The sequence below is a fragment of the Pelobates fuscus genome, chromosome 4 (genome assembly GCF_036172605.1).
Source record: "Pelobates fuscus isolate aPelFus1 chromosome 4, aPelFus1.pri, whole genome shotgun sequence".
Classification (NCBI taxonomy): Eukaryota; Metazoa; Chordata; class Amphibia; order Anura; family Pelobatidae; genus Pelobates; species Pelobates fuscus.
Genome location: NC_086320.1, coordinates 363,661,753 through 363,674,459, shown reverse-complemented (window position 1 = coordinate 363,674,459; position 12,707 = coordinate 363,661,753). Strand labels below are relative to the sequence as shown.

The window sequence follows — 12,707 nt, the reverse complement described above, 5'->3', positions numbered from 1 at the left end:
AATTTGGCAAATTATGTCATAATTTAGTTCAGTCCAGGCAAACCGTACAAATGAGGAGAAATAGATACATTGTTTAATTTTTCCTCTTCTAAAGAACCGGACGTCCTTATAATGTAACATAAATTCCTAAAATGAATAGTCTGACCCTTGAAATAGGGATATATGCTACACATTCGAAACGGTTAGTCCACACTGATAGTGAAGAACCAATCAAGATTGCTAAATTGGATTTTAATGATATGTGATGCCAATCAGTAACAAGGCTAGGCACCAGTTTGGTATATCATCTAACTGAGAATACCTCCGAATCTTTGAACGATGTGAGGTTAATATCTCTTGCTAATGATGTGCTTCAGATCCCAGAATTCTGATTAACTGGCAGAATGTTTGGCTGTCAATCAAGCCTCGCTACTCAGGTAGAAATTAATTACACTGCACTTTAAACCGTCAGCACTTTTGCCAAAAGGAATATATATTTAATAGGTTGTCTATATTGCAAGCTCATTAATGATTAAATAAAACAGTTTGCAAAAATGTATGCAGATATAGGAAATTGTGGTTACTAATAGACTCACATCTGAAATTTGCCACGGCTAAAGTAGACAGGAAATATATATTTCACAAAAATTTCAACAGAGTGAAAAAAAAAGATATGCATAATATAATTGTCTCACGTAGGACTACATTTTTGGCAAACATTTTTCAATTGGTAGAAATTTCTCCACCACATTCTGCCAGTTTCCATCAGCCACAATAGCTGATGGAAAGAGACATCATCTTGTGGGATGGCATCTCAAATGCAATATACTGCATATATATATATATATCTATATATATATAGAGAGAGAGAGATGTCGCGAACATAAAATTTTCCGTTCGCGAACGCGAACTTCCGCAAATGTTCGCGAACGAGCAAACCGGGCAAACCGCCATAGACTTCAATAGGCAGGCAAATTTTAAAACCCACAGGGACTCTTTCTGGCCACAATAGTGATGGAAATGTTGTTTCAAGGGGACTAACACCTGGACTGTGGCATGCCGGAGGGGGATCCATGGCAAAACTCCCATGGAAAACTACATAGTTGATGCAGAGTCTGGTTTTAATCCATAAAGGGCATAAATCACCTAACATTCCTAAATTGTTTGGAATAACCTGCTTTAAAACATCAGGTATGATGTTGTATCGATTAGGTAGTGTAAGGGTTACGCCCGCTTCACAGTGACAGACCAAACTCCCCGTTTAACGCACCGCAAACAACCGTAAACAGTCCATTTGCACAACCGCAAACTCCCCATTTGCACAAGGTTGGATACCAAGCTAGCCATGTCCCGTTCCTTGTCCTCACTAATGTCATTGAAGGTCTCTTCCTCCACCCAGCCACGTACAACACCAAGGGTCCCCGAAAGGTGACAACAAGCCCCCTGGGACGCCTGCTGTGTTTGGTCTTCCACCTCCTCAAAGCCACCTTCCTCCTCTGACTCCTCTTCTTCAGACTCCTCTGTCTGCATTGCCTCTCTCTGTGTTATTATAAGGTGTGTTAAGTAGTACTATTCCTATAATATATAGTTATAATATATAATATTATATTCGTATAAACTGATCACATGTTCCAATGAGCAGCCAGCCACTACCCCATGAGTGCAGCCCGCGAGCCCTGCGCATAAAAAACAACTCAGTTAAGGGGCTAACGCACACCACTAAAGTGCTTACGTTGTTTTGACTTTCCATGACACGCTACAGTGTGCTACCAAAGTGTTTAATACATCTCAACAAGAACTGCCTACATGTCACCCCAGAGTGCCTACACTAATTTTAATTGAGTCTCTAATATGTACTATAGATGTGTTTACTGGAACCATGTATCAACCGCTAACGTACGCTACCACTGGGCATAACCTAAACTCACAAGAGTTACTAACAATGTGTATATCCTATCACCACAGGAGTTACCAGGGAGCATTCCCACTGTGCTCTACTTTTAACTCCACATGAGTTACCAGAGAGCATTGTCACTGTGCTTTACTTTTCACCCCACATAATTTACCAGAGAGCATTATCACTGTGCTTTACTTTTAACCCCACATGAGTTACCAGAGAGCATTGTCACTGTGTTCTACTTTTAACCCCACATGAGTTACCAGAGAGCATTATCACAGTGCTTCACCTTTAACTTCACATGAGTTACCAGAGAGCATTATCACTGTGCTTTACCTTTAACTTCACATGAGTTACCAGAGAGCATTATCACTGTGCTTTACCTTTAACTTCACATTAGTTACCAGAGAGCATTATCACTGTGCTTTATCATTAAAGGGAAACTCCAGTGCCAGGAAAACGATCCGTTTTCCTGGAACTGGAGGGCCCCTCTCCCTCCCACCCACCAATCCCCAGTTACTGAAGGGGTGAAAACCCCTTCAGTCACTTACTTGAGGCAGCGGCGATGTCCCTCGCCGCTGTCTCCTCCTCCGCGCCGCTCCTATTACTGGCTCCGTCGGCCGGCGGGCGAGACTGATCCCGCCCACTGGCCGAGGAGACCTAATGCGCATGCGCGGCAATCCCGCGCATGCGCATTAGGTCTCCCCATAGGAAAGCATTGAAAACGAATTTCAATGCTTTCCTATGGGGATTTGAGTGACGCTGGAGGTCCTCACACAGCGTGAGGACGTCCAACGACGCTCTAGCACAGGTTTCCTGTCCTATGGACCAGGAAGAGACCTCTAGTGGCTGTCTAGTAGACAGCCACTAGAGGTGGAGTTAACCCTGCAAGGTAATTATTGCAGTTTATAAAAAACTGCAATAATTACACTTACAGGTTTAGGAGTAGTGGGAGTTGGCACCCAGACCAATCCAATGAGCAGAAGTGGTCTGGGTGCCTGGAGTGTCCCTTTAACATCACATTAGTTACCAGAGAGCATTATCACTGTGCCTTACCTTTAACGTCACATGAGTTACCAGAGTGATATATCTTACTGTTTGTTCCCTACACCCGAATGGGCAACTAGCGAGCTATACTGTACTGTCTGTCTTATGCCCATACAGGACACTAGCTGGTTAATCTTACGCCCTCATGGGCTGCTAGAGTGCGGCACCAGATAACAAAGCAAATATACATATAAATGCTGTGAGTACCCACTATACCATGTTATGTTTGTAATGCCTGTCAAAGAAGTGCTTGCAACAGCTGTTGGAGCTGTGCAAGCCCAATGTTATTTTATGCACAACCAAAATAAAAATAAAGAATTAAAAAAAAACAGAAAAAAAAAAGAATGCAGCTTCCGAATGAATCTAAAATGGATGCTGTCCAGGAGGTGGGAGGGTCTGGGAGGGAGTGTCTGCTGCTGATTGGCTGGAATGTGTCTGCTGACTGTGAGGTACAGGGTCAAAGTTTACTCAATGATAACGAATAGGGGGCGAACCGAACATCGCATATATTCGCTACCCGTGGTGAACACAAACAAGCTATGTTTACCAGGAACTATTCGCCAGCTAACCGTTCGGGACATCTCTCTCTCTCTCTCTCTCTATATATATATATACATAAAATATATATATATAACTTTCCCCTCTCCCCATAGGTGCCACAGTATAAATTACGAATGTCACCTCGGTAGGTCTTTTAAAAATAAATAAATCGCCTAAGAGTGACATTGCTGCTTAACCCCTTAAGGACCAAACTTCTGGAATAAAATGGAATCATGACATGTCACACATGTCATGTGTCCTGAAGGGGTTAAAGGACAATGGTCATCAAATTTTCACCTCTCTTTTTTATTTATTTGTTAAGTTTGTTACATTTAATAAAATGTAATGTTATATTTAATGATATAACTAATGATATATTTAAAATAATGTATGTTGATCTTTTTGAGAATTTTTTTTATCTTTTTATCTGGCAGAGCGGCCATGTTGGGTCACACTCTACTGTTATCTAACCAGCTGCTGCTCAACCTAACTTCCTGCTGATGCAATTGCTCTGTGTGAACCTGTAAGTTAGGTTGAGCAGCGATTGGTCAGATAACAGCTAGATAAACAAGAATTGAAAATAAATAAATAAATAATATGTATAAAAATTGTGATTACAATTGTCCTTTAAGGCAGGCTTGCTGGATCTACAATGTTTTAAAACAATCTGGCACAAGATTACACACTATTTATATGCCACATTTCCACATTTGAAAAGCATAATTTTTAAACAGCAACAGCACCCGTCACAGTGCAATAGGGCAATATTCAATCAAATGGGTTTGGAGGCTATGAATCAGAACAAAACAAAAACGTACACAACAAAAAGGCTTCGAAAACTGTTTACCTAAAACAAAATATTAATCAAAGCACGAAAATAGAATGGTTACTTACAATTGGACTAGCATTGATGTAGTCAGAATTATCATGACTGTTGTCTGCCTTTAAAAAGATTCTGTTGTGGTCATCTAAAAAAATATATATACACAGAAAAATATTATATAATTTTTTTAAACATTATAATCAAAATTAATCGTATCTGCAAGTGAACCCTTTAGCATTTTATGGTAATTTTATGGTTTGTGTTTACACATTGTGTGTACATGGTGTGTATTTAGGCAAATGAGCAATTATTTACAATGTGTTCTTTGAAAGTGAAATTATATATTTTTAATGATAACATTAGTTGAAATCTTCCTTAATTCTCCATAATGAATAACCAATCAGAGGGTTAAGTTCAAGTGAGATTTGTATTTGATGGAAGGGTTTTAGAGCCGATTAGCAGAGGATGTTGTAATTCAACAAGTAGTAAGATATATACTGCCTTATCTGCTGGGGCATAAGGTTCTGAATTAAATTTGGAGATCACCAGAGTGCGATAATTACCACTTGATATTAAGGTGAAGATAATGTATCTGCGTTGACATCGTAAGCAGTGGTAATACAGTGTCAATATTTGAGTTTAAATATCACACAGAAGAATGCAGTATTTTGCCCAAAAGCAATAACTTTAAAATTTAACCCTTAAGCATAAATCATAGCAAATACATAATCTATTTGTAAGGATCATAATTATAGTTTGAAAGATTTGCTCATGTAATGACTGCAACATGCTGCCAAAGCTATATTAGTAGGCAATCTGGAATGAGGTCTTTCCGGACCGGAATATGAGGATCATGACATATTGTAACATTTTGTTCTTAAAGGGTTAAGACCATTATTTCCATAGTGTTCAGTGTTCTCGGCCTATCCACTTTGCAAGTGTTCATTTGTCAGATTTAACAAGTGATCTATTTAGCAATCTTTACAATCTAAAACAACCATTGGCATTCTTGCCAATTTAAGTTCAACTCTTAGTACATGGAAGTTCAGCCAAAGAGAATATTCCATCATTACAGAAGAGTAAGTCAATCTTACTTTTGAGATTCCAAAAAGGTGTGCACAATTGCCAAATTCTAAATATTTGGAGAAAAGCAGGCATGCAAGATATCTCAACGAAATGAATATAGTAAGAAACCTTTTCTAGCTTTTTCTTGAAATTCACAGTCTAATGGAGCCGGATCACGCATTAGAAGACATAGACGGTTGCCTACGGCTCGGACTTAGACAGCTGCTAAGGAAGTCTAGCCATCATGGGATCTTGGGTATTTGTGACCACTTACAATAATATGATATAAAATCACTAGATCTCATTGCTCTTCATTTTAGGTTAACTTCAGTTCCTTAAATTAATCTAAAGGAGTAAATGAATCTAATATCACCTACATGGTACAACAGCCATCGAGCGGTTCTTCTTTGCGTTTTCCTCGTTGTGTGCGATGACCGTTGCATTTGGCTCTGCTTGATAGGCGCACAGTGCCTCCCATTCCTTTTCTAGGCGATTCTTATTTTTCAAGTGATCTTCCATGTACGACTATGTAAAGAAGAAAATACACAATATATGCCATAAATTAACAAGATCAATGTGCATACCCTCCAAAATATCTGTACTACAAATCAGATAGTAGGTCAGATCCATCAAGCTCTGTCCAAACTGGTTCACACAACCCTGCTCGCGTTTAAACAGCTATTTTTATTTTTGATTATTTACACTATTGAATATATTTGTTTCTGAGTATTACCCACAGTTTATTTACTTAACAGTGGATTTAAGTGAATGATGTGATATCTGAGGTGCAACATAGCCATTTTGGAAAGAAAACATATTTTTACAATGCCATTATTTTGGGTTTTAGTTTAGCAACTTTATTCTCTGTCCAATAAGTGGTTGTGTTTTAATAAACTGTTTTGTAAGCCAAATTATAGAGCAGCACACACCTGATGATTGGAATAGGCATTAAGTAAACATTGCATGTTATGAGAAACATGAGATACTATTACAGTGATATGGCTGTAAGATCATTAGAGGAGATGCAGTCCAAAACAACTGGAGTCCCACAGGTTACATAGTTACATAGTTACATAGCTGAAAAGAGACTTGCATCCATCAAGTTCAGCCTTCCTCACATATGTTTTTGCTGTTGATCCAAAATAAGGCAAAAAAAAAAAAAGGCTTCCAATTTTGCAACAAACTAGGAAAAAAATCCTTCTTGACCCCAAAATAGCAGTCAGATGTCTCCTTGGATCAAGCAGCTATTACCCCACTAATTAGAAATGATATCCCTGTATGTTATGTTGCCTACCCCTGTACGCCTATCTTCACTGATGCCATCTTACCTTGAACAATCTAACATGGTAAGTTCAACCCTAATTCTACCTGCCTAACCCAGTAGCCAAAGCCTTGGGCGTTTTCAATAAAGCTAGACAAATTAATGTAAAATTAAATAGCTCCGCCTTCCATATTTTGTCGTTGGAAGCCAAGCTCCAGGTCTCCAATGACAGAATCTCTAGTAAACAGAATGAGTTAACTGCTAAGTAGTGATAGGGGACCTGGTGCCCACAGACTCCAGGCCCCATAACCTCCTTAATCCATTGAAGTGGTTGTGATCAGTATTCTTTTAAGAAATCACGGTATACAGTACAAAATGGTAGATCCACGTTGCTGTAAGGATATTTAGCATTTGTTAAGTAGATATACTTCCCTAAATAGCTTTTGTGTAATTTCAAAAGGACTAGGGCAACATCTGATTGGGTAAGACAAGGCATTCCACAGGAATCATGTAGGAGAGAAATAGGAGCACACATTAAGACAAAGGACGGACACGTTTCTGGCAAAGCTGGGAGACCATGACTGAATATTTAATGCTAATTAGCGATATGTTGATTAGGTTACAGTTAAGAGGTTTGTAGGTGAGGACTAGGACTTTGATTGTAATCCTAAAAATAAAGGGAGCCAGAGTGAGAACTGAGGAAGTGGTGAGAAGAGAGTTGCGGGTAAGGAAAATATGTCTGTCTGACGCAACCTTAATTATGAACTGCATGAGAAAATGAGGCACAATGGAGTACGGTAAATGATATGGGATGTCACGAGTGCATTTACAAGTTACTTGGTAGCCTATTAGAAAAGAGAAAAAAGAAACAAGGAATGGAAAAATGGCACCTAAAAATATAACACTATTACTACTACTAATAACAATACATTTATAGGAATTGAATTACACGGTGGGGACGGGTTCACAGAGATATTCCCCAGGTAAAAACACTACACTACGGCTTTGGTTTGTGAAGTACAGGCTGCTTAAAAGTGTAATACGATCAGCACAGTATTAGTTACACAATACTCCAAAGAGGCCTCGGGGGAAAGAAGTGTATGGCAATCATGGGTGAGTGCCAATTGGCATCCTCTATACCTCTTCATCTAACCTGCTGTTTGATAATTTGTGTCCACAGCATGAGATTGTGTCAGTGGCTGTTGAACACCGTGCCCTTTCTATTAACTAAAAGCAAGAAAGAAAAAAATAAATTAAACTAGGAGAAAAACTTAATTAGAATATTTGATTGGTAAATACATTCATAGTACCCTTGAATGCCACTTACAGAACTAATTTTAATTATGTTTCAATTAAATTGTGAGAAAGACAGAGTACTGATTTCGGTTACATCAGCTGGCAGAGAATGACTCATGACAATCACAAATCGCATATGTGGCACTGTCAGTCGAGTGAGTCACCTACATTGTTCTGGAAATATTGTCTGCAGACTCAGACCAGATGTTTCCATTTTGTGGCTTTAACACATTTGTTTCTACTCGTAATAAATGAATTGCAAACTGGCATTTTAGAAACATTACATTTTACATACAAAGGTTTTAAGTCACGAGTGCATCAAATTAAATATTTGTATATCATGTGTGTTGGGAAAAGAGCTACATTCCAGCTGTTCTTGTTAAACTCCTATAATTCTAATCGGTGTATTGACTTGGGGAAATTGCAATGCTAGTAAATATAAATTGGCTAGTAAGCACACTTTGCACACTTGTGACCCCAATTTATCCTGGTTGGTCAGAAAAGCTAGACGTATGCTCTTCTGTTAAAAGAGTCAAGTCTTCCATGGCTTACCTTGGAGTCATGAATCCAAAGTGAATTTAAAGTAAATTTTGGTCCAAGATTTGAAATTCACTTTGAATGCTGTTTGGATTTCTGTTTGAATTCTATCTTTAGTAAATAAGTGACAGCATTGAGACATATCAGTAGAGAAGCTAAGTAAAACAAATGAATTCTCATTCACTCTATGCCATTAGTGTTACCAATTGAATGAAATTTGCACTGGATAAACTAGGGAGTTTTGCTTCATTTAATGAATTTTCACTAACTAAAGTATTATGGATTTTAAAAAAAATATATATATTTCCTTTTTTTTTTTTTATATCCCAGTGAGCACTATCACAGGGTTCAGCTTGGTTAAGGTAACCATTCATGCAATGTAAAAATATATTTTTCCCAATGAGCACAACTCCTAGCAATTTACATTCATTTTGCAAGAGTGAGGAATCCTGGGAAAAAACCAAGGCATTCTTAAATTTGCATCGAATGCCTTAATATGCCTTTCAAACTGGGTTTTGATTTAACTTCATTATCTAACTTATAGATAATATTGGCAGCAAAATTGTAAATACCTTGATCTCCAATGAGACAGACGAGTTTTACATCACAAAAATCTATCCACAAGTTTACCCTGCCAAAAGAAGAAGTTATAACCAACTACATGTTTCAAGAGAACATCGTGTTTTTTTTTTTTTTAGAATTGTACACAAAGAAACAACACTTTAAAAGTAATAGAGGCTATTTGCTACATGACTGTATATAGTCCATTGAATAGACACCAGTATAATTTGTGCTTAGATTAACAAAGCCAAAAATGCCTTCAATAATATAGCTACCTTCCTTTTAATACTGTGATAATGGAGTTTTGTAATGTGTAAAAGGATTATTTCAATCCAATCAGCAGGTGCTGGGATCAGCTTGTGTCAAAGAAACACTCTCTAATCCCTTTTCTCGCAGTCTCCGTCCGTCTGCCAAAGGTGCCTGGTGAAATCTATATGAAATGGCAGGCCGTACGCTTAGAGAGGACCGACTAAAGCTTAAAAAAAAATAAAAAAATGTTTAAACGCTTTAAATCTTGAAGAATTGCATGCTTTCTTAATCCTTATTGAGGCTACAGAAAAATGGCGATTTTTTTAAAAGGACGATCCTTAAACGTACAAACAAAACTACGGTAACGAAGATGTAATAGAGCAGCAAAATTATTTCAGCGCCAAAAGAGAATTGTACATGATAAGAGAGACCTTTAAAGATTTAAGTAGAATGGCAGACATGTAATCGGCATTGTGTAAATTCGGTTTTATCAACCTCGGAAGGAAAATGTTTTAAACATTTCTGTAGGATCTTTAAATAGAAACAGTTTAAAACATTTTAATAAGAATATTAATGACATGGAACAAACCTTGCAACTCTTCAGTTCCCTTTTCTTGGGTCATATGATTGCAACTAAATATTTAACGTCTATTCCACCCTTGCCAGTCTAAGGAATTGTTTGACTGTATTTTGTTAATTCTGGTAAAATACAATTTCCCTAATTGACTACTGAATGAATTGCTCCCTGGTTGAAGGTGGGAAGGTAGAGGTTAGTACCAAACCAATTAAAAAAAATATTGGGGAAAATGAAGATGAAAGAGAAACAAAAAAAGGTAATATTTTTTCTGTATCTACCTTTGACCAGGCAATTGAGTTTATCTATTTGACTGTAAGAATAGCAGATTTAGTTTTTAATAAAAAGCTAGCTAGTCTAACAACACCAAATAAAAAAATTAAAAAATAGGTATGTCTTATTCAAGACTTGTGCATGAATTCATGTGTAAATTTGGACCACTCTTTTAGATATTGCGCTGGAGGGCGCCAAATCCATATCAATCGTGTTGTGCCGGGCTTCTACCAGGGGTACAGTTGGTAAGGGGCCTAGGTGAAAAGAAATACACCAGATCTTTGTACAGAACTGCAATGGGGTGTGGGTCTTTCTGGGTTGTACTGAAAGCTCACTTCGCACTACAGGGCCGCTGTGCTGGGAGGAAGTGAGGTCATATCACTTCCTCTTAAATGCATTATAGAGGCCGTGATGAAAAGAGCAGCCTGTAGCACAGAAGCAGCCAGCTCCCATCAGACCCCAGGAAAGCCATCCTGCTTGTATTTTAATATGTTTGTGAATGTGTATATGCGTGCATAGCTGTATCGGTTGGTGTACGTGTGTGTATGTGTGAGTGTGTGTGTGTGTGTGTCTGTGTGTATGTATTTGGCAGTGAATCTGTATGTACTGATAATGTATTTCTGAATGTATATTTGGGAGTATGTATGTGTGTGAAAGCGTGCATATGTCAATGCAGTGGGGGAATTAATATCAAGATGGTCCTCATGGAAAAAAAAATAAAATCTACATTTTGGCTACCCTTGCACTATGGGGGAGAATTTTTTTTTAAGGGTCCTATAATACTGCCTGCGCTTTGTCAACTGTAGATTGGTAATTTGGCCATCTTTGCTGGTTGTATGTGTGTGCAGTGCCTATTTGTGAAAGTATGAGTGTTTTTGTATGGAGTATGTGAATGTTTGTGTATATGTTTATGTAGCTGAAGTCAGACTGCAGGTTTGTATTTATGTGTTTAGTTGGGGTTTGAATACAAGAGGTGTGTTTTTTGCAGTGCTAGTATTTGAATTCCAGTGTGTGTTTGTGTGTAGCGTTGGTCTTTGCAGACAAGATTGTTTTTGTGTACAGTGTTGGCATTTGAATGCAAGGGCGAGTTTATTGTAGTGTCAGTGTTTGATTACATCTGTATGTTTAAGTGTAGTGTTATTGTTTGAATGCAGGGGTGCATTTGTGTGTGTGTGGTGTTAGTGTTTGCATGCAGGCACATGTTCACATTGCCACAAACACACAGACAATGCCTCACAAAGATACACACACACTGCCACTCAGAAACACTCTAAGAGGTACACACTGACACACATGCGCAAATACACTGACAAATGCATACATATACAAATATACCCTGGGGCTGGGACCCTGGTGTGGAATTGGAAGTAGGGAGGGCTTAACTCTGTGTGGGTGGGTGACTGGGAGGGAACACAAGAGGTTGTTAAGTCTGTCAGCAGCGTGCACCGCACACTGACAACAGACGCAATTATGTACAGATTTGTCATTGGGCAAGCCAGAACAGAGTTCCAGGCTGTCTACGTCAGATGTCCTGGTGCAACTTGCCCCCAACACACAATTAAAAACAAATATCTGGATGTGCAATGTTACAAGCGGAAACATCAGACATCCAGACTCCTACCATCATGACCACTTAAAAAAGCAGAAATAGTCATGGTGGTTGGCGTAACCCTTTAGTTGGAGTTTTGCTACAATATTCGTTGCTCTCCTTATTACATTCAGCGGTTGACACCTAAAACTGGATTTACATTTAGAATCTACTACCAAATGTTACATGTCCAAATAAAAAGAGGTTTATTAATTAACACTAAATTGTAGTGGATTGAAAATCTAATATCAAAATGTAGGTGAAAATTTTTTTGCGAAAATTCTCCAACTTAGCTATAGTTAAAACTTTGCTCTGTAAGCTCCCAAGTCTAGCCGTTTATTAAAGCGAGACTTCAAAGTGAATTTCAAATTCAAGGTCAGAGTAGCCCAACTGAAAGCGAAGCGGAATTAGATAATATTTCTAGTTCAGTTAATATTACCTTACATTCTTAATATTACCAACTATAATCTTGATAAAGGTTCGACTGCAAAGCTGAAACGTTGCTCTAACAAATAAAGTCTGCTTATTATTTTATCTATTTAGGAGTTGCTCACCCTTCTTTTTAAGGCTGTGGTGGTCAAAGGGTTTAACCCAATTGTTGTAGATCCATCATTAAGTCTAGCAAAGCATCATAGGAGTTTTAGTTTTACAACAACTGGAGGTCTACCTTTTACCTTTTACCTATTCCGGTTTAAGGTAAGTAACAGAGAGCATGAACGTTAGTAGTAGCATTAGAAGCAGGGATTCCAGGGGTCTCCACGCTGTCTTGCTAGGCCCCTGTTTGTCCATTAGCCCCTTAAAGACCAAATGTTACACATCACAACTGGGCCCCTAAAGCCTTGGGATCAGCATGTCCTGAATGTTCTGCTTATTTAGCAAAACTTCATGGGCCATTCCATCATTCGATTTTGGAACATGACCCCTAATAGACTGTTTTACTGCATAAAACATTGTTGGTCCTTAAGTGTTGAAAGAATAAGGATGTTAAAAATAATTGAAAGAGTTAAACAGTTAATA

At 38.2% G+C, this 12,707-nt stretch overlaps 1 protein-coding gene across 1 annotated transcript in view; it reads right to left on the bottom strand.

Moving 5' to 3' along the window:
• The window catches only part of PTPRN2 (protein tyrosine phosphatase receptor type N2), an 808,683-nt gene that overhangs the window by 41,191 nt on the left and 754,785 nt on the right, over positions 1–12,707 (bottom strand). The window contains exons 15-16 of the mRNA XM_063452665.1: positions 5,729–5,876; positions 4,358–4,431 (exon numbers count right to left, since the gene is read on the bottom strand). Coding sequence (XP_063308735.1) covers positions 4,358–4,431; positions 5,729–5,876 — 222 coding nt within the window. The remainder of the gene's footprint in view (positions 1–4,357; positions 4,432–5,728; positions 5,877–12,707) is intronic.